Source organism: Emericellopsis cladophorae (assembly GCF_022114955.1).
Source record: "Emericellopsis cladophorae strain MUM 19.33 chromosome Unknown NODE_26_length_287487_cov_117_473679, whole genome shotgun sequence".
In the NCBI taxonomy this organism is placed as follows: Eukaryota; Fungi; Ascomycota; class Sordariomycetes; order Hypocreales; family Bionectriaceae; genus Emericellopsis; species Emericellopsis cladophorae.
This window is the reverse complement of record NW_026250951.1, coordinates 256,814-277,522: the sequence shown is the minus strand read 5'-3', so window position 1 is coordinate 277,522 and position 20,709 is coordinate 256,814. Positions and strand designations below refer to the sequence as shown.

General features: G+C 56.2%; 6 protein-coding genes across 6 annotated transcripts; 2 read left to right on the top strand and 4 right to left on the bottom strand.

Moving 5' to 3' along the window:
- Positions 1-2,258: 2,258 nt before the first annotated feature.
- J7T54_003165 (sucrase/ferredoxin domain containing protein) lies at positions 2,259-3,504 on the bottom strand (the record flags this gene model as incomplete). The annotated part of the gene is made up of 3 exons (XM_051506979.1): positions 2,259-2,335; positions 2,459-3,119; positions 3,184-3,504. 3 exons carry the CDS (start codon positions 3,502-3,504, stop codon positions 2,259-2,261), a joined length of 1,059 nt encoding a protein of 352 aa, XP_051361879.1.
- Positions 3,505-5,486: 1,982 nt separating this feature from the next.
- Positions 5,487-6,673, bottom strand: J7T54_003164 (chromo domain-containing protein; the record flags this gene model as incomplete). Its single annotated transcript, XM_051506978.1, has 6 exons — positions 5,487-5,588; positions 5,643-5,991; positions 6,042-6,121; positions 6,171-6,213; positions 6,267-6,450; positions 6,664-6,673. 6 exons carry the CDS (start codon positions 6,671-6,673, stop codon positions 5,487-5,489), a joined length of 768 nt encoding a protein of 255 aa, XP_051361878.1.
- A 2,765-nt stretch (positions 6,674-9,438) lies between these two features.
- Positions 9,439-11,546, top strand: J7T54_003163 (uncharacterized protein; the record flags this gene model as incomplete). Its single annotated transcript, XM_051506976.1, has 2 exons — positions 9,439-10,025; positions 10,076-11,546. 2 exons carry the CDS (start codon positions 9,439-9,441, stop codon positions 11,544-11,546), a joined length of 2,058 nt encoding a protein of 685 aa, XP_051361877.1.
- A 391-nt stretch (positions 11,547-11,937) lies between these two features.
- Positions 11,938-13,409, bottom strand: J7T54_003162 (cytochrome c oxidase assembly protein; the record flags this gene model as incomplete). The annotated part of the gene is made up of 2 exons (XM_051506975.1): positions 11,938-13,009; positions 13,066-13,409. The coding sequence occupies 2 exons, from the start codon at positions 13,407-13,409 to the stop codon at positions 11,938-11,940; spliced, it is 1,416 nt and encodes a 471-aa protein (XP_051361876.1).
- Positions 13,410-13,734: 325 nt separating this feature from the next.
- J7T54_003161 (small nucleolar ribonucleoprotein complex subunit Utp14) lies at positions 13,735-16,543 on the top strand (the record flags this gene model as incomplete). The annotated part of the gene is made up of 2 exons (XM_051506974.1): positions 13,735-16,308; positions 16,364-16,543. 2 exons carry the CDS (start codon positions 13,735-13,737, stop codon positions 16,541-16,543), a joined length of 2,754 nt encoding a protein of 917 aa, XP_051361875.1.
- A 380-nt stretch (positions 16,544-16,923) lies between these two features.
- J7T54_003160 (Vacuolar calcium ion transporter) lies at positions 16,924-19,440 on the bottom strand (the record flags this gene model as incomplete). The annotated part of the gene is made up of 5 exons (XM_051506973.1): positions 16,924-17,598; positions 17,654-18,096; positions 18,146-18,403; positions 19,088-19,243; positions 19,374-19,440. The coding sequence occupies 5 exons, from the start codon at positions 19,438-19,440 to the stop codon at positions 16,924-16,926; spliced, it is 1,599 nt and encodes a 532-aa protein (XP_051361874.1).
- Between the last annotated feature and the right edge of the window lie 1,269 nt (positions 19,441-20,709).

Genomic DNA, 20,709 nt, shown 5'->3' with positions numbered 1-20,709 from the left:
GTTACTGTACGTACACGGACGGACAGGAACAGCCTCCTCAGCCCCGCGAGTTTTGATGAAGAAGTGCCTGATGATCTCCTCCCTCCCATACGTGTAGGTGGCCCACTGCCTTCACGCAGTTGTTTGACATGTGGCGTCTGCCTGCTTGCGTGTCATGTGGTCGGCGCCATGTTGATGGTGGGGGCTAGCATTATGATGTACGCGGCTCCAAGTCGCGAGGAACAAAATATTTCCGTCGTCGACGTCGGCTGGTTACCTCCCAGTGCCGCCCGAATGCTCTCTCTGCCACGGAAGCGCAAAAGACCGACCGCTCCAGATGCACACAAGCGCAAGGGGATCGATCCATGTCCCCGATTGCAGATCTTCCCTCGGGTCGCCCAACTGGTACAATTACGACAGCAACCTGCAGGCCTTCTTCCAGAAAGTCCCAAAAAGCCCTAGACGTCGTCACGTCGTCGAAGGCTCGAAGCCAAGATGGCCAGCAGCCGCCTTGGCAGGGTATCAAAAAAACTTGGCTTGCAGGGTCCACCCGCGCTAGCACGATCGTCGCCCACGGACGTGGACGGTTGGCCCCAGAGGCGTCGTCCGTTACAGCCATGGTTACATCTATTTACGGTATGATGTGCAGAATTCCTGTCCCTCCGTCTGTGGCTGGGGCCTACAATGTGCGGAGGCTGAGGCATCTGGATCCAGGCCGTCGTCATCACTGGCGCGGATCACTGCCTCGCTGTCAGTCTTTCCGACTGTCCAGCCACCTGCGGCCTCTGGAGTCTGGCCTACGGAACAAAGCGAGATGCCGTTTTGCCAATCGCCTCCGTTCAAAATGGAGGCTGGGTGAGCGGGTGGGGGTCACCTCGACCTCGATGAAGTCATGCCATTCATTGAGTCGACTCGACCGACTGGAAGCTGGAAAAGGCCCGAGGTGTTCAGACGCGCGACTGGACCCGGCAGTGCGACAGTGGCAGTGGTCAAGTGCGTTATCGTCGTCGTTGTGCAACAACTTGTCCTCTTCCAGAAAGTGCTGTCTGTCATCGTGGAGATGGACGCAGCGTCCATTCAGTCTGGAGATTGGAGGCTGGAGGCTGGAGCCCCAACGTCAGATCTCGCCAAGCTGCGACGCCCGCATTGGCAAAAGCTTGTCCAAGATCCACTCTGCATCGATGGAATGCCGATATCACATCCGGATCTTTGCTCATTGACCATTGTCGTGGTGTCAATGGTTGTCGCACGTTGCGTTGCTCTCCGGCCCATGGCTCATCACACATTCATCCTTACCTAGGTCGTCCATCCTTCCCTCTTAGGTGTGAGCTGCGAGACGTCGAGACCTCACCGTCAACTGCCGGACAGAGACCGACAGACCCCTGTCAATTCACATCCCTGTTCCGCCGCCGTCGGCCATACCAAGCCAAGTGCGCGGCACCCAATACGTACAACGACGGCTCGTGGTTCCCATTCGTGAGTCTAAGCTTGATAATAAAGTAGCACATCTCGGCGGCACTCGAATGTTCCCTATCCACGAGGTTGTGACACGGAGTCGACGTGTGCGTGCCAAACAATGCGTCTCGCATTGGAAACTTGGAATGTGTCTCTCATTCAAGAAGCGCCAAGGGGGAGTCTCTTCAGTAATTAGTTCTCTCTACTTCATCGGTTCATCTACAGCTACAGAATAACGACTCCAGTGTCTGAAACACAATGAGCACAAAAGGCTTCGCTGCTGTGAAGTGCCTGCAAGCTCGCAAGCTCTTCTCGTCGTTCACTCCATCGCACAAACAGGCCCGACGCCGATCCCTTCGGCGACCTTTCAGCTTCCCATTCAGGACTCGGTTGCCTCTCCTTCGTCTCCGCGACCCTATAGGCAATTACCCCTGACGATGACTTGCTGCTGCCTGCACGCTCTCTCTGGTCGACCGACATACTCGGCCAGGACCGTCGGCGAGGCATTTGTTGAAGAAGCGCGCACTGCCCACATACACTGGAGCTACCCTCTACCCAAGAGAACATGTATCACGGGCCACGGGACGCAAGCTGAAAACACCGAGTGCCTGATTTATTCAACGTCGAGGCACTCGGTGACCACGGCTGTCAAGCCTATCAACCGACACTCCCACAGGCTGATTCACACAACTGCCGACCCAGAGCAACGCTCGACGACCAGACTGCTCTATTCGTACAAGCTCCGCTCGCCCTGCCGTGCTAATCTGCCATGCTCATCTACGCTGATAAAGACAGCTCCTTGAAGCGTCGCATCGCTGCCTTCCTCACATGAGCCAGTCCACGAGGGGTTCCTCTGTGGGCTCAAGGTATTCATCCCCAAAGGTTCCGTCCCTCCCATCCCCTTTGTTGTGCATGAGTCGCCTGTTCTGAGAATCCTCTCTTCCTCACTCTACCTCCTTGGCCCATTCTTCCAGTCCAAGGGAGCAGCCAGTCCGCCGTCACCAGCTCATCACACCTCTCGCACGGTCAAACCCAGCACGCAGCTGCTTCTCTGGCTTGACCACCTTGCCCTGGAGCACCGTATACCGTATGAGATTCTCGCAGTCCTCCGGTCGCACGCGCGCCAACCATATCCCCTGCGCGGCACCACCATCCACATGCTCTTCTGCTTGTCCATTTCCATTTCCATCCCCATGCGAGGACGCGCCCTTAGGTGCTGAGTCTTGTCCAAAAGCGTTTCTCCGTCGGTATATCATCACATTCGCCGAGTACTTGTGCCCGCCGACGTGATTTATAAAGTATATCCCCACACCGCCCGGTCTTTCATCATGCATATCCCTCTGCAGACCCAGCGGCCGCAGATGCCGCTCCAGTTCCTTCTTCAGCAGCGGCGCGCTCTGTCCGCAGCGCGCGTCGCGCGTCCGGTGGCTGCACATGAGGATGACCGCGCCGTGTGGACAGTCGCGCGGGATCATGCCCTCGACGGCCTGTGGTGTGAACGGTGTGTCGAGCGGCGACTCGGTCGTCGGCGCATGTGATATGATGGAGTCTATTAACGTGGGCACGTTTCTCGGGAGGACGTTGTCGACATATGTGAAGGCGGGGAGGAGGAGGATCGTCGTCGGTTCCGAGTAGTCGCTCGTGTCGTGGGGCGTGGGCATGTTGGACGCGGACAGCTTCAATGTCTGTTCCTCCAACGTCAGCTTCACCCGCAGACCTAGACTAGCAGCAAAGAGCCAAGCAACGCACCCCATTACTCGGCACGTCCGCCTTGGCGGCCGCCTGCATCACACTGCCCTCCTCGTCGGCGACGTCCCGCACCCAGTCCGTCTTGCCCGTCGCGACAAGCATGTGCGTGCTCCACGCCTGGACCTGCCCGTACAGGTCGTCCTCCTCGTCAATCTCAAATTTGCGCGGGTACCGGATCGTGCACGAGTCGCAGTCGTGCAGGCACGCCTCGCCGTCGACGGCGGGATCGACCTTGGGGAATAGCGCCGCAGCCTGGGCGTCGTTGGTGCTGACGTCTTTGCCCCGGACCCATGACGATAACGACTTTAACGTGCCGGCCATTTTGTATCCGAGTGGTTGGGGCCGTAGTGGGATGGAGGAGGAGGAGGAGGAGGAAAAGGGAGCAGAAAATGGTGTTGAAGAAGAAGACGAAGAATTCGGCATGGTGGGACGGACGCTGAGAAATTGCGCGGAGGGGGCCCGACCGACAAATGACGCGAACCGCGCCGCCGCCAAGTCCGAACCGGACGTTTGATTGATAGATTGATGCTGAGACAAGCGTGTGCCGCACTGCCGGTGGAGGCACCGGGATTGATAAGATAATCAACGCGTCGGCCACGAGGTGAAAGGACGGCTGCGGCGTCGCCTGTGGGAGGCAAAATCAGTCAATAGGTGTTTGCAATGTATTGCAGAACTATAGTACTGAGAAGAGGAGCGGCCTGGGCCTTTTGTGCGCGTACCTCGTGGTCTCTATGTTGTGGAGGCATCCCAGCTCATGGTGCGTATCTCCGAGCTGGCAGGAGATTCGCGTCGCGAAATCCCCGGGTGACTTAATTACTTACGCGGTACGGCTTGCGTGGACATCTGACGTGCATTCACTTGCGTTGAAAAGCGCCTACTTCGGTCAAGGAATCTAAGTTGCCTAAGAAATGACCGCTGTGATTCAAGCTTGTTATTGCTGATATTTCCGCTACTCTCAGTAGTTTCCCAATAGCAACCATCAATTCGCCAATTGCCTATCCAATCCATTCATCAACCAATTCTCCGCGTGACTCTCATGGGACTACTCTAAATGTCCGCTCCCGCAAATGCGCCGTATCCTCATAACGCCATGCCCATGTCTCTAATACAGTTGCCCTATCCATCGTCCTAAATGCTGTCCAAAATCGTAAAACATGATCCGTGGTATCCCATGTGTGTGGCCCATGTGCCATCCATTCTCCTGATTATCGATCTCCGTCGTCGCCGTGTACAGTACATGTAGTGTAGTATGCAGAATGAGAAGAGGAAATGAGTCCAAGTAGACGTGGACTATGCCCCTTCTGAACTACTACTGCTGCTTGACGCTGACGTGACGCTCATCGATTTGCGGACGCGGTGCACCAGTGACCAGATACCGAAGCTGACGAGCGCGAGCACGATGAAGAGCACAATGATGATGATGGCGATGGTATCGTTCTTCTTGACCATGATGGCGGCTGTGAGGGTTGTGGGGGAAAGTGTCGGGTTCGGGTTGGCTTGGAAAAAGAGAGAGAGAGCCGAACTGAGTCGCTGGGCTTGTCTCGTCTCAGTTGCGTAGCAATTGGGTGCTGCGCTTGGTTGAAGGCCTCGAGTTGAGCCCAAACTTGGAAGCGACAGCGTGTGTGTGGTGGGGTCGTGTGGTGATGATGGTCGTAGAGGACTGTGACTCTTTGCAAGCAGCGAAGATGTCAGCTGAGTAAAGTACTCAGTTTTTTGGTCTCGAAGAATCGTGCAGGTCTCGTTCAAGTGTCTAGCGGCAAGTGATGATATCGGCAAGAAGATGCAAGAGAGACTGGAATGTGCAAAGCGATGGCTGGCGCATTATATTGGTGGTTGCCCCGCCACCGGCTTTTTGGGTGCGAAAGCTGGCAGCAATGCTAAAATGGCAAGGCTGGGCCATAGCGGGGCTTCCCGTCCGTCATGCAGGGGCCGCATGAGCTTCTCATTGGCCAACCATCGCTCCCTCAACTTGGAGCTTGGGGTTGGGCGCCGAAATCTCATTTGGGTGACGATTGCTCGACCTTTTGAAACGTGTGGCTGGTATGAATCGAATCAATGCTCCCACCGAGGGTTGTTGAGCTGCACGGATGATGATGGCCATTGCCTTGTAAGGTACGTACATGTATCCGTAGCTCCAGGAAGAAGGAGAAGTCGTTCGTTCGCGTTGAAGATCTTATACATTTGAGACAGCGGCGCCGTTCCAAGCACGCCCAATTGTACAAAAACAGCCACGAACCAGATAATTAACGCTTGCAAGCATGCTTTAGTCCCAGGCAACGAAATGCACAGCAGCGCGCCCTTCCTTAGTTCTCATCCTCGGCCTGTGTCAACGTCTGCACCTTTTCCTCCGCCTCGTTCTTCATAGTGGTCACAATCTTCACGTGGCGCTCGTAGAAACGCAACATCTGCGCAGCTCCGTCAGTCACTGTACCAGCTTCTCTCTTCGGACCAGTGTTCACCTTTTGTGGGCATCGTTTGTAGACAACGCTGGGAGGATGCTTCGTCTTTGCGCCATTTTGCCAATTTAAAAAGATGGTCAGGGTGCCGTTGCCATCTTCATCAGCCGCGTCGATGCTAACGACTTCGTCTTCCCATGACCCTGCTGGCGGGACGAACGACTTGGGCTTCGATGCCGGCGCGTCCTCCTCATCGGGATGAGCTTCGCGCTTCGAGCGCTTCGATGTGCTGGGGCCCGCGGACTGTCGCCCGCGCTTCTTCCCCTTGGTGGCTTTTGCGTGTTGCGCAAGGATGGCATCCCGACCGCCTACTTTGGCAAAATACTCCTTGAGGATCTCACTTGCGTCCTCCCTGTCGTCGAATCAGCTTGCAACCCATGTGCACGCGTGCGATGAGCTTACTCCAGGTTCTCTTCGGGCTCCCACGTCATGTCCGCCTTCTTCTCGTAGCCTTCCCACTTCACCTGGAATCGGAGGATGCCCTGCTCCTGTCAGCCGCTCAATTCGTCGTGTCCTCTGGAGCCGCCGTACCTCTTCATCAACCATGTGCTTTTTAATCGCCTCGACGACAAATCTGTCCAACTAGGTCAGCGTTCTGCCACTGCAAGTTGATCCTAGTATCCTTACACATCCTCCTCCTCCTCGCCGTCCTCATCCTCATTGTCTTCCTCTCCTTCTGAGCCAGGCAAATCTTCGTCGTCGATTACTGCGTCCGGGCCGCCGACAATCTTGGGGCCTGCTGAGCCATTCGCGGGAGCTGGGCGGGTCGGAATAGTAGCGACGCCAGCGTCGGACTCGGAGTCACTTAAAGCTGCGGCAAAAACATGTTTAGCCGTTGCACCCTTGATAAAAGAAGAAGTGCCTGATCTGGAGCGTCTTCTGGAAGCCATGTTGAAGAGAGGCTACAACAAGCGTTGCGCAATGGTAGGTGGACGCGTTTGCGCGGAGCGGCGCGAAGACTTTGTAGGGGTACAGAAGGGCGTCGCAAGAGGAAAGAGAAGCAGTAATGTGTCGATGGACATACCTGGAGGCATTGTGGACTAGATGCGACGACTCCTATATACGTAAATGGGACGAAGACGAGCCGCAAGTGACTGCTGGTGTGTTATCAAGCTCGCAGCGGGTCGCGCCAGACGTCAGTCCGAGTCGCGATGCGCGTGGGCCTGGCTCCCGGTCATGTGAAGGCCCTCTACTCTTTAGTGCGGTTGAGCAACTTGAGCTCACCTGCTATCCAAGTTATCATCTTCCGATTCCTCTCTTTACATGTTCCTTTACCACGCTTTACTTTGCTCTCAAGTGGCAGGAAATCCATACACTGTCCTGCTAACTTTTTGTATGCCATGCGCTGCGAAGATGGTCAACACGCAGGCAATTTACGTGCCCAATTGATGTACCAGTCTTCCACGTAGGCTGCACTCGAAGAGCCCAAGGCCCAGGAGCACGCGATCTCTTGTCAGAACACTTTGGCCCGGTATTTGGACTTGCTCCTTCATCAAACATACGACGTATTCGTAAGGTCATCGCAGCTCAGCGTGTCCGTAGGATGAACCACCAATCAAGAGTCGCACCTGTCCAACCGCACCGCTGCGAGAGAAAAGGGTTCACCAGCTAAATAAGCCTTGATGTGCTGCGAAACATTCACTTGGCCATGGGCGCATGTGGCATTGGCTGGTGTCAACGGATTGCAAGTTGCAAGCGTAGTACGAGCCGGCAGGCATGTCGTGCTGACGTGCAGCTCGGACAATGAGCCCAGTCGAAAGTGTGGTTGGTCAATGGCAGCCATGCGGCAGCGATAGGCACTTCTTGCGAGCGTCCTGCGAAGTCGTCATTTGAATAATATTCCTGGAAGTCCAGCCTTTGGACACCAAAAGTTCTCAGGGGCACTGCTCAATTTTAAGGTTTGCCGGGTGTTGCAATGCCAGTGCAGCCAATCGAAATAAGGCCCAAGGAGACAACCGATCGATGAGGCGCGGGATGAGGGGTTCCGCGACTTTTTGTTTTCGTCGGCTTTCCTTTGCTTGCAAGTTGCAATAAACCTCCTTCAGTGGGGCTGTACTTGATCATTGCTTTGTTCATGCACTGTGCCTGCTCCATTGTCTTGTTGTCGGAATGACAAGCTGGACTCTGTTCAAGTCACGTATGTGTCCGGTGATGGACAGTGCATCCGAGCAGCAGGGACCCCTACACCTGATGGAGATCTCCCGATACGCCGAACCCCTGAGCTCAACGAAGGGCGTTGTGTCCGGCGTCGTTTGTGTCAACTCAAATATGTGTCAAATACGCGACCGTCGCCTGTTAAGCATTAACTACCTAAAGTATGACAGGTGCCAAAACACGTTGCTAGCAAGTTACCTGGTGGCTCGCTCCAGCTTGTGTGAGTACGGATCAACATTCGGGCGGAAGTCTATAGGATGCAGTTGAATTAGATATCCGCTGGCTTGCATTTAATTGGATGTGTACATATTACCCATCAACTACTAACTTCATTTTAGTAGCTAACATTCGAGTCAAGGACGAAACATGCATACGACAGCGGCAGAGGGATTTCACTCTCCGTAGTTGTCAGTCCTAATCGATTCACTCCAAGTGAGACAAGATGACCCAAAAAGAGGTCATATGTACCCTTACTCATAATAACGTGCAGCTGAACGTGAACGGGCGGCTCGCGAGAGCAAAGAGATTGGCTCTCGGACGGGAGCAAATGTCCTGCACTTCGAAAAATGAAGATGCGTGGCGTGCCATGCTGTCAAGGACTCAACGCATGGTCCTGGAGCCCTGCAAGGCCAGCACAGCGCTAGGATGGCGGGCGGCTCGGGGACGCCATTCCCCGTTACGACGCTAGCGGAAGCTCTGAGCTGCATTGCACGAGCGTGACAATTGGCAGTTGAGGGGTTTGCGTTCAAGGAGGTTTGAGGCATATGGGGTGCTGCTACAGCTTGTAAATGCTGCCTATTGAAGATGGTGTGGGTAAGCAGAGCTCCCACACTTGACGACCATACAATGGCATCTGCAGTCAGGGGCTACCAAAAGAGGCCTACCCTGTACTAAAAATGCGTGACGGGGAATGGGGGGATTGGGGGGCGTTACATTTGCCCAGCAGTGGACCCGGGGCGGGGAGTGAAGCACATCTCAAGCTTGCCATTGGCGCAGAGCGTGCGTTCCACCCCTGAATGAGAATCAACCCTTTCGAGCCGACCTTTGCCCTCCGGCCTCCGCTGATCAGGATCCATCAGGCCTTGACGAAAAAGACCAGAAACGCCAATTCATGACCAGGGGGCTCCGTAAAAATTCCACGAAGCTCCAGTCCTTTTTCTTTTGACCGAGCTCTTCTTTCGTGTCTTCGTTTAGACCTCACCACTCCTTCTCTTCTTCCAGTCTCTTCTGTCATCCGCCACTTCTCCACGAGCGTGCACTGCAAACCAAGCAAGGAAAGCTACCCTCCAGCTGGTGTTGGAGCACCTCCTCCAGTCCAGTCCCGTCCCTGACCTGCTCTTCGTGCCGTTCAATGTCTGGACCTCCCACCTGAAGCGCGAGGCCCTCTAATTATTGCTCACTAAGCTCTCGAAGACTCCAATCGGTAACCTTTCGAACCACGGGCCTTTCTACACTCGTTTGCCCAACACAGCCGGTCCCGTCACCTCGCCTTCTCGACTCTCGTTCAAGTCCCCCAATCCCTTAAGATCGGCACCTATCACAATCAATAACCCCTTCGCGTCGACGATCCGGCCCCTGCTTCTCCACCCCACGAATTGCGATTCCGTCACTTCTGTCCCGCATTCGAGCCTCCCTACCAAACGTCATGGACGATTCAGAGCTCCAGGAAGGAAAGACGCCCAAGTATAGCGCCCCCAAAGACAAAAACTGCCCCTTTTGCGGCCAGGCATTCACGTCCTCCTCGCTTGGCCGCCATCTAGACCTGTACATCAAGGAAAAGAACCCGAAGCCTCAGGATGGCATCCACGATGTCGACGAGATTAGGAAGATGCGTGGTGGCATCACCCGTCGCCAGCCGCGAGGCTCACTTGGCGCACGCGGCGTCTCTACCCCTACCGACACGCCAAGAGGGGGGTCTCGGAAACAGAGCATGGTGCAAGACAGAGATAGCTATCGCGGAGTGCCCAGAGATGGGCAGTATGCGGTTGACAACTCCATGAAGGGATACGCGCTGTCTACCCCGAGATGGGAGCTGACCGGTGTCATGAACGACATTGGCGATGCGACCCCTGACGTTTCTGGCAAGCGGCCAACCATGCAACGCACTGCCAGCCGGCAGTTCGCGCAGAAAGCCCAGCTTGACGTGAAACACAAGCTGGCCGACGCCATGGACACAGCCAGAGCTGCTGAGCTCGCCCTTCGCGAGCTTCTCAGCTCGTGGCGCGCGGCCAAGTACGCTCAACCCACGTCTCGAATCCTCCTTTCGCTAACAAAGTGGGCAGACAGCAGATCGATGCCGCCTCTATGCCGTTCGACTTTGACCCTCTATCCCTCGACTTCCCTGCCCTGACGCTCCAATGCCTGCAACCGCCGCCGACCCTCTTCTCCTCCACTCAGCATCCCACATCCACCTCCTGGTCAGTCCAATGTCCGGGCAGGCGCGAGTACGACGCCCTCCGTGCCTACTTCCAAGAAGAATTCAGGCAATGGAAAATCACATGTGCCTCGGCCACCACCGAAATAGTCGATGAACTCACGTACCCTCCTCCACAAAACAATGTTTTCCGGGATAAGCGCGAGCAAGTACGTCGGGCCGAGATGTCGGCCGAAAATCTCGAGAACCAGGTCAATGAGCACATTCAGTCTGCCTACGGCGTGTGGGAGAGCCTGCCCGAGGGGCGGCAGAACGAGCTCTGGATACTGGAGATGGCGCGAAGTGTTGGCAGGAAACACAAAGACGCCGAGAAGATGAAGGAGACGCAGCGCAATCTGGAGACAGAGAACGCCCATCTCAAGGCACAGATCGATCAGCTGAACCGCTTGCAGCAACCAAAAGAGTTCAAGATGCTCGCCCCACAGACACTCCAGATGGACAAGGATGTCATGGCCTACGCCTACGAGCAAGGGGTCAAGGGGGCGTCACTGGTGGGCTTCAATCTCGAGGACAAGAGCCTGGATCTCGGCACGATTGTTACAAAGTCGATTGAGCGATGGAAGACTGTCGTGGCCTCAGCGCGAGGTGGCAGTGGCATGAATACCCAACGCCATCTGGACGGCTCCACGCCGCCGACCGATGCTCAGACGAACGGGTATTCCCAAGCCCGGAGCCGGACGAACACGCCGCAGCAACACATGAACCCTCGTCCCCCACCGCCGAACCGCCAGTCGACGGCCAGCACCGGCGTGAGCGATCAGAACACATCGGCCAACACCACTGGTCCGCCTTCGGTTGAAGGGGCCAGCGATCAAGATGTCGATGCCGATGCTGAGATGGACGATGATGACAGCTTCGCCATGATTGACCACAACCATGCTGTGCAGAAGCAGCAGGCCTTGGCCCCGCCGTTGCATCAGCAAACATCGCTGGACGTGCCGCGCACTCGTGGGCCAACGCAACAGCAGCAGCAGCAGGCTCAGCAGCAGGCCCAGCAGCAGCAACAAGCACAGCAGCAACAAGCACAGCAGCAACAAGCACAGCAGCAACAAGCACAGCAGCAACAAGCACAGCAGCAACAAGCGCAGCAGCATCCACAGCACCCGCAGCAAGTCCAACAGCAGCAACAACGCGCGAACATGGCGGACCCGCGGTTCCTGATGCAGAACGGTGCAGGGAGCCCCGTCAACCGCCAAGGCATAAACATGAGCCGGTCCGTGCCGAACATGAATTTGACACTGCAAGGCAACGGGATGCATCCGCCGGACATGGGCTTGACAATGCAGGGGATGCGAGGCGACGGAATGTATATGGAATAATGGTTTTATTTTTCTTCCTTTTCTTCTCGTATAAATACTAATGGCAAGCCACACACACATGTCGGGTAATGCTAGTTGTGGGAGCATGGATAAGCAAAACTATCAGAGCGTTGTCTTGACTTATGAGTAGAATTTAGCTCATGGTGTTAAAAAGAATATATCTTCTAGGGCATGGGTGGTTCTATCGTCTATCATCTTTCAATCCTCGCTGTACATCAGCTGCACATGCCACATCCTGATCTTGAAATTTATTTTTTTAATCTACAGAAGAACGCCGTCCATGCTGAGTTGAGAAAGTGTATCCCGTCATGCCGATCTCCACTAAGATGTCTAACTTACAAAATGGTACACAAGGGCACATGCCCGCACCGGCACTCGACCGAATCGAACCTCAGTGCTTCATGGACTTGAGCCTCCTTTCCAGCATCCGCACCGTGGGACGGGGAACATGCATCCTCTGTGCAAGCACCAGGGCGCCCGTCAGCACGGCTAGACTGCCTGCCTGGTGAGCGGCCGCCAGAGGAATGGGTACCATGTAGATAAGTGTGGAGATGCCGAGGGCGGCCTGCATGGTGACCAGGTGGACGAGGCCGAGTGAGCCCTTCTTGGCCCCCTTGGGCAGCACAGCCGCGACGCGCCCCGTGCGCGAGTAAGCATACAGAGCGAGGATGGCGGTGAAGGTCGAGACGGCCAGGATGCGGTGGTCCATCTGCACGGTGCTGGGGTTTTCGAGCATGTTCCGCCACCAGAGATCCGACCTGTCCTCCTTGCGGGAGTAGAACTTGTCAAAGAGCTCAGACTTGGGGGGCGTCAGACCCAGACCCATCTTGGGGAATTCGTTGTAGATGAGACCAGCATCCAGACCGGCGACGAGACCGCCCGACATGGCCGTGATGAAGACCAGAGCGACCATGCCAAAAGCCGTGCGGCGGAAGACGTTAAGCGCCGGGTTCTGTATGGCCTTGATGGTGTCAAGGGCGGCCTTGGGATTAGCGCGCATGCTGTGAGCCCGGAGGATGGAGAGGGCAGAGACGAGCATCCAGGAGTAGCAGATGAAGGCGGTGCCCAGGTGAGTGGTTAGTCGATACTGGGAGACGCGAGGGTGCGAACCAGGGGCGAAGAGGTCGTCCTTCAGGCCGCTCTTGACCATCCACCATCCGATAAATCCTTGGAAGCCAATCAGGGTCGAGATGCCGAGCAGGTTGAGAGCCATCTTGGGACTGACACGGCGGCGGGCGACAAAGTAGACGGCAGGCAGGACAAAGGACATGCCGACGAAGCGACCCCAGAGGCGATGCCCCCATTCCATAAAGTAGATCTTCTTGAATTCGTCGAGGGTCATGTGTGGGTTGAGGAGCTTGAATTCGGGCGAGGCACGGTACTTTTCGAACTCGGAGTCCCAGTCTTCTGCAGTCATGGGTGGCCTCGAGCCGGTGACAGGCCGCCATTCGGTGATGCTGAGGCTATTGCATTGTCAGTAAGGGAAGGGGCATGTCCGCTGGGGTCCTTCGTGACTTACCCAGACTCGGTCAATCGGGTCAATCCGCCAAAGACGACTATGCCAAAGACACTGGCCGCACTGCCCAGCAACCAGTATGCGACGCCCTTGGAGCTGGTCTCGGGGAACGCCCTCTTAACCTTCTCGGCTTCCTTTGCTGGTGCGCGGGTGTACATGTCCTGGGCGAGCTTGTTCAGTGGCGTTGTCGGCTGTGGTGAGGCCTGCGAGGCATACCCACGCCATCGTACGAGGCTGACGATGCGGGATGTCGCCGTCGGTTGGCGCGCGAGGCATTGATTGCAGGCGAAGAAGCGCGTCGGCGCCTGGTAGACGAGGCGCCTCATGCCTGGGACGAGAGACGCCATTGTTTGTGTTGTTGAGGTGCGACGGTGGTCAGGGTGAGTGCTGATTGCAGCCAAGGGTCCGACGTCTGCCAAATAAAATTCATCGGAGCGATTAGGAATTGGATGATGCGGTCACTCGACTTCCGCCCTCCCCGATAGGCCTCAGGCGGGCAAAGCCTAAGGCTCTAGTGCAGCAGGGGTCCCCGCCCACATGCAGGGCCTTGACCGCCAAATTTTCTGGAGGCGGCAGAAAAACCCAGCGATGCAGCCACATTGATTGACCTACGACTGGAATCGGGGTTCGAGTGTCTAATTCTAGCTGACCCTCAACCACGCCCACCACAACATGCCTGGCCGACGAGCACACGGACGGTCTCTGACCGCAGCGCCCAAGGCAAAGAAGGCTGGCAAGAACTCCAAGGCGCGCGCGCAGAAGAATGCGCTGAATGCCTTTGGTATCGCGCAGGAGCATTTCCCCTCCAAAGTAAAAAAGACGCCACGGTACCGGGAGCTCGACGCGGATATTGAGCACAAGCGCGGACGAGGCGACGACGATGACGATGAAGATGACGAGGACGAAGGGGACCAGCCGCAGCGCAAGAAACCGAGGGCTGCACCCCGCCCTGGCAACGAGGACGTCGACTACGGCAGCGACAGCGAGGGCAACGAGTGGCAGCTGGGTGGCATGGCCGACGATGACGACGACTCGGAGATTGAGAGCGACGACGCCTTTGGTGACAGCGATAACGAGAAGTTTGACGAGTATCACTTTCGAGGGTCCAAGGTCAAGAAGAGCAAGCAGAAGAATGATTCCGAAGGGGATGATGACGGCGAGGGTGACTCGGACGACGAGGAGGGCGAGACCCTGGGAGCGGAAGCCATCGATCTTGCTACTGCCCTGGACCAATGGGAAGAAGACTCGGAGGATGAGCCGGAGGAAGGGTCTGGTTCCGACGACGACGACGACGACGACTCGGATCAGTCTGGCGAATCGGACAGTGACGACGAGGATGCCCCAGAGAATGACGACGAAGATGACACTTCCGACGACGAAGCGGATCCCGAGAAACTAGAAGCTCTGCAAGGGCTCGTATCGGGCTTTGGCACCAAGGCGAAGAAGGGAGACAATGGATCATCACGACAGAAGATCAACATTGGCGACTTGGGATTGAGTGGCCTTGACGATCCCTTCATCAAGAACTCGGTCAAGCTCATGAACAAGGAGGAGAGGGAGAAGCGACCCGGAGCTACAAAGAAGCTCGACATTCCTGTATCCAGGCGTGAGCAGGGACGCATCGACCGCGCGGCTGCGTATGAGAAGACCAACGAGACCCTCGACAGATGGAACGACACCGTCAAGCAGAACCGGCGGGCCGAGCACCTGGTCTTCCCGCTTCCCCAGACAGACGGCAACGCAGGTCTCAACACGACCGAACTACAGCCCCTGAGCAGTACCCACGCCACCAATGAGCTAGAGTCCACCATGATGTCTCTCCTGGATCAGAGCGGGCTATCAATGGACAAGCCCAGGAAGGACAAGCCCAAGGTGTACGATGATGACGGCAACGAGCTCAGCAACAAGGAGATCCTCAACCGCAAACGACTAGAGCGCGAGCTCGCACAGCGAGAGGCGAAGCGAGCCGCTCGTGTCAAGAAGATCAAGAGCAAGGCCTACCACCGTGTCCACCGGAAGCAGAAGGAGCGTGAAGCCGCCGGGCTGGAGGAGGACGGCGAGGTCGACTCGGACGCGGAGCGTGAGGCCCAGGACCGCCGCAGAGCGCTGGAGCGCGTTGGGCAACGGCACAAGGACAGCAAGTGGGCCAAGATTGGGAACCGGGCCAAGCGCGCCGTGTGGGACGACGACTTCCGCACGGGTCTTAATGAGATGGCCCGCAAAGACGACGAGCTTCGTCGAAGAAAGGAGGGCAAGATGGTCGACTCGGATGACGACACCTCTAGTTCCGGCAGTGATTCCGAAGACGACGCCATGCTGCTTCGAAAACTCGAGGCCGTCGAGAACGATGACGGAGAGCCTTTGTCAAGGCTCGAGCAGATGAAGTTTATGCGAAACGCCGCGGCTGGACGCAAGCAGATGGAGGCTGAGGAGCTGGAGCGCATCAAGAAGGAACTCGGCGCTGGGTCGGACGGCCCCGCGAGTGAGGAAGAGAAGGAGGTTGGTCGACGCACATACGGTGGGCCGGCCAAGAGCTTCTCGACAGCGCTGGATACGTCGGAGCGTAGAGCCGAGCGGAGGAACAGCGATAACGAGGACGACGAGGAAGACGAGGTTGAGGTTCAGACTACCACCAGCAAAGCCCCGGCCACTTTCCAGACGAATGAGCCGTCGGCCGCTGCCACCAAGGGCAAGTGGTCCTCCAATCTTTCGCGCGCGCGCGAGCCCGCAGCAGACGATAGCAAAGACGTCGTCTCCACAGTGCACAGCGACAAGGGGCAGTGGTCGCAGGGCAAAGCTCGTCGCAAGGAGACACGCTCCTCAGCCCCCGAGAGTCTCGAGCTCGACGCAGCCACCCTGATCAAACGTCCCGCCCCCAAGAAGACATCTGCACAAAGGCCATCGGCAGCCGCCAAGGGCGACCAGGACGATTCCGACGAGTCTGAGACAGAGAACCACCTGCCCCTCGCGATTCGCGACCAAACCCTCGTCGACCGTGCCTTTGCCGGCGACGACACCGTGGCCGAATTCGAGGCGGAAAAGGCCGACGTGGCCGAGGCCGATGACGACAAGGTGATTGACAACACGATTCCCGGCTGGGGCTCGTGGGTCGGCGAGGGCGTCAGCAAGCGTGAGCAGGAGCGCCAACGGGGACGGTTCCTCACCAAGGTGGAGGGCATCAAGAAGAAGGATCGCCAGGACGCGAAGCTGGACAAGGTGATTATCAACGAGAAGCGCATCAAGAAGGTAGGTGGTCCCCCATCCGCCACGCTTAAACACTGAGACTGACTGACATGCGCAGAACGGCCGCTACCTCGCCTCGCAGTTGCCGCACCCCTTCGAGTCCCGGGCGCAATACGAGCGATCCCTGCGTCTGCCGGTTGGACCAGAGTGGCAGACAAAGGAGACATTCCAGGACAGCACAAAGCCGCGTGTGCTCATGAAACAGGGTATCATTGCACCCATGGCCAAGCCAAAATAGTAGACTACCTTTGTCTGTTGATAGATGGCAAATATCACACAATGAACCTTGGATAGCGATGGTGGTACAGCCATACAAGCCAAGTCAGGCGCCGAACACGCATTCACGACGTGGAACTTGTATTCGCAGAGATCATTTCATTGTAAATAGCATAGTAGATCTACCTTATACATTGCTCAATCTTGACCGCCTTTTTTACCCACCTGGCAACACCTGAACACGGGTATTCCTTCAAAACCTGAACCTAGGATAAATCCAAACCTTTGTTGCATCGTAGCAGTGGTAGTAGTAGTAGTAATACAGAGAGATAGACACGGTTATCCTCTCGAGAATATCCAACAAATTTTACGAAGAACAAAGAGAAATTGACGTCGAGTCACTTAAGCACCAGACTTGTCCAGCGCACCGCTGGGCGTCGCGAAGAACGCAACAGCGATGATGATATAGAGACCGAGCAACATGGCGCCCTCGAGGTAGTTGGACCTGCCGTCCTGCACAGTATAGGTGACAACCAGCACCGATACCGCAAAGGCCACTGTCTCGAATGTCTCAAAGCGGAGGGTCATGGGCTGGCCAATGGCCCAGCCAACCATGACGAGGAAGGGCGTGACGAGTAGCGCGATCTGAATGCTGGAGCCAATGGCGACACCCATGGCCAGATCCATCTTGTCGCGCAAAGCAACGACAACCGCAGTGACATGCTCGGCAGCGTTACCGACGATGGGGATGAGAATCAACCCGATAAAAGCCTTGCTGATATTCGCGCTCTCGACAATGTGGTCGATGCTGCCGACCAAGTAATCGGCGCAGATGGCAACAAGGATCGTGGTGACAACGAGAACACCGGCAGAAGCAATAGGACCCATGCTGGGCTCCTCAGGCTCCTCCTCCTCGGCCGCCTGGTCCTCGGCGTCGAAGAGATTGCTGTGCGTGCGCAGCTGGAAGACGAGGTACATGACGTAGAGAATGAGGAGGATGATGGCTGTGCCGCGGGACAGGACAAGGATGCTCTGATTCTTATCATCCGAGCCGTTCTGATCGAGGACACCATACAGCTGGGAATCTGTCAGCGTGGGGCTAATTACAAATGGTCACGTCGTGTCAGCTTACAGCAGCAGGGATGACCAGTGAAGCAGACGAGAGTGTCATAAGCGAGCACGTAGCCTGCGCAACGGCCGAGGAGAAGACCTGCTCAGATCCCGCACCGCTCTCGCCACGGTGTACGAGGCCACCGAAGAAGAAGCACATGCCCATGACAAGCAGCAGGTTGGACAGGATCGAGCCCAGCATGGAAGACTGTACAACTTCGATCTGACCATCCTTCAGGGCCACAATGCTGACGATAAGTTCGACTGCGTTTCCAAACGTCGCATTGAGAAGTCCGCCCAGGGTCTCACCCAGCTTGATCGAGATCTCCTCTGTCGCAAAAGAGAGAACAGCGGCGAGGGGGATGATCGCAAAGAAGTTGATGACAAAGACGGCGGTCGGGTCCCAGCCCATGGCGCCGGCAATGATACCGATGGGGACCATTGGTAGAAGGATATTGGTGTAGTCTAAAAGGCGTCAGTCAATATGCCCAGGTTCAATGCGCGACCAACGTACTGCTCAAGATTGTAACCTTGGCAATGTGCCAGGTGTAGACCAGGGACCGGACTGCCAAATTGTCGCTCTCGAGACCCGGGGTATGCCGCGAGTCGAAAAAGAAGGCTTTGGCGGTACTATGATTTCCATTGGCGACAATGTGATGCGATGGCGACCCGGAAGGACCGCCATTGACGAGCGGCGTACGCTCGTCGGCATCGTTGTCGTCCGTCTTGTTGCTCATGGTGCGCCTGACCTCTCGGGCGAAGTGTGAGTTAACTGCGTGGCGGTCGATGGGTCAGCATAAGCCCAATAGCGCCTCGGCAATGTCAAGATAATAATATATAAAAAATTATGGCATGCCGAGGCCAAAGAAGAACGATCGATCGAAGCAGGACAGTCGGGACGTGGTGTCGGGGAGTGGGAGACCGTGGATCGGAACGAGGTTGGAGATCCCGTAGTGGGATAGGGCCAACCGCAACTTTGAAAAACAGAGCTTGCCAGCAGCGCTGGAGCTCAGTGCTCCGGTGCAAAAGCGGACCGCTTGGACGCCAATGGCAGCGCAGAGATCAGGTGAGCTCACATTTGGGGATGGGTCATGTGCCGAGACAATGTCCCAAGTGCTTGTCGAACAAGCTCGCCGTACGTATGAAAGAAGGGATCGGTGAAGGGAGAGAGATGAGGGACAAGAATGAGAGGCAACCAGGGGACGAGAACATCCAAAGACTTCGCCAAGGCGAAGCAGGATAAGGTGAGTAGTAGCTCCAGAGGAACAAAAGACTGGAGAGAGGATTGGAGTCGAGGGGCGGGAGTCGGGACTGGCTGGATCTTGGAGTGAGGCTGTGCAGAGAAGCAGGCGCCTCCAGTCCTCCCTCAAACTTCGGGCTCTGGGGCAACGGGCCGATCTTGTGGTAGCGCACCACACCTCGGATAATTTGACAAACAGATACTTATTGTACTTACAAATACCAGACATTGTGGCCGGATATGATGTTCGGATGCCCGATGCGGCAGCAGGTTTGGCGATGCTGGGCTTGTCGGTGTCGCGGGTAATGGGTGTTGACGGGTCGACGTGGCAGCAGTCTTTAGCTAGGAGATCGGGACAGAATGGGGGGATCACTACAGTGACGCACAGCCCGGTTAGCGATGAGCATTGACCGGTTTCCAGTCCAGCCCCCGTCCCGTAATGTGGGGGATGACTGGACGCCTCCCGATCCACGCTGTCGCGCCGCGCTACATTGCGCTGCACTGATGCCCGTCCACGCAGGTTCTGCCGGCCATCCAGGCTTGCCGGCGCGTGAGGGGGAATTCTTCATCCTCACCGCACCGCTAGCGAGTAGACAGCAGTGCGTCATTGACTGCGAGCGGCATACTCGGTCATGTCGCTTGGGCGGCTCGCCGGAGGTGGGAGGGAGGCCTCAAACAGTGGCCATGCTCACACGGAGGTAGCGCAGCAGCATGGATGGTGTCGCGCAGCGGGCAACTTGGGTCGATTCCTCTGGGGCTGTTCATGACATACCTGGTACGGCTTAAGAAATCGGTCTTTTGGAGCTGTAACGACAGTGACGATGAGGATGGAGAGGAGAAGCAGAAGCAGAATTGAGGTTTGTAGGCTCTCAAACTTTAAAATCTGGGAATGCTGCGCGCGATCCACTACTAGCTTCGATGTTTTATCCAACCACTAGTGCTGGTAATGCGGCAACTGGCAATGGTTGCTCTTTTTTGTTGCGGTTCTTTACAAAGAACAAATGAAAGGCGAAGCAATGCAGCACGTTCCATCTACTAGCTCGAGGATACTGAGGGCCATGTTGGTTGAGCCGCCAAGAAACCGGGGGCCGTATTGCTTGTTGTTTACTTACCTACCGCAGGTAAGGTATTGCGCCTCAGCCACATCAATAGCACCCGACATGGCCTCGCCTTTTTTTTTTTTTTTTCAACAGAGACCTAACAAGGCCTAGGCGAGATGGATGAATCTAAAAGCTCTTTGTAGCGCAGATGTGCTCCCGTGCTCGAGAGCTCACTGCTCGCTTTGCACGCGACCTTGGCCCCATATTCAATGTACGTAGGGTAGTTGACTCAAGGGCTGACATCTAACGTTATAAGTAGTAGTCAGCGACTTGGCCCGGGCAAGGCACTCCCCAAGGCAGGCTTCAGACCATTCGTCACGATTGATAAGCGTCAGTAATAGTGTCGAATTGAGCTGTAGTGCGTAAGTGACCAGATGCAATACCACACTCAGGTACCTATTAATGCATGGTAGAGCCCAACCCAAGTCCAAGGGTAGTACCCAACACCGGGGCTTTTGTCAACCATTCGCAGTGCCACGTGCCCACCCTCATAAGAATACCACCATGCGCTAGAAGCCGTTTTAGAAAGGCTGATTGATAAAACTGCTGCCCAACAAGTCTGCTCCAGTATTTCCAGCCACAAAAAAGCCACGACACCGTCCCCAGCGGTTGTGGAGGTCGGCTAGTTCGGGAGCCTAATCACTCGTGGATGGCTTCATAGTACTGAAGAGGGTACTTTGTATTCAGCCTGTCAGCAAGTGTGGCCGAGGCTGGCTTCAGTTGCTCTCAACCATACAT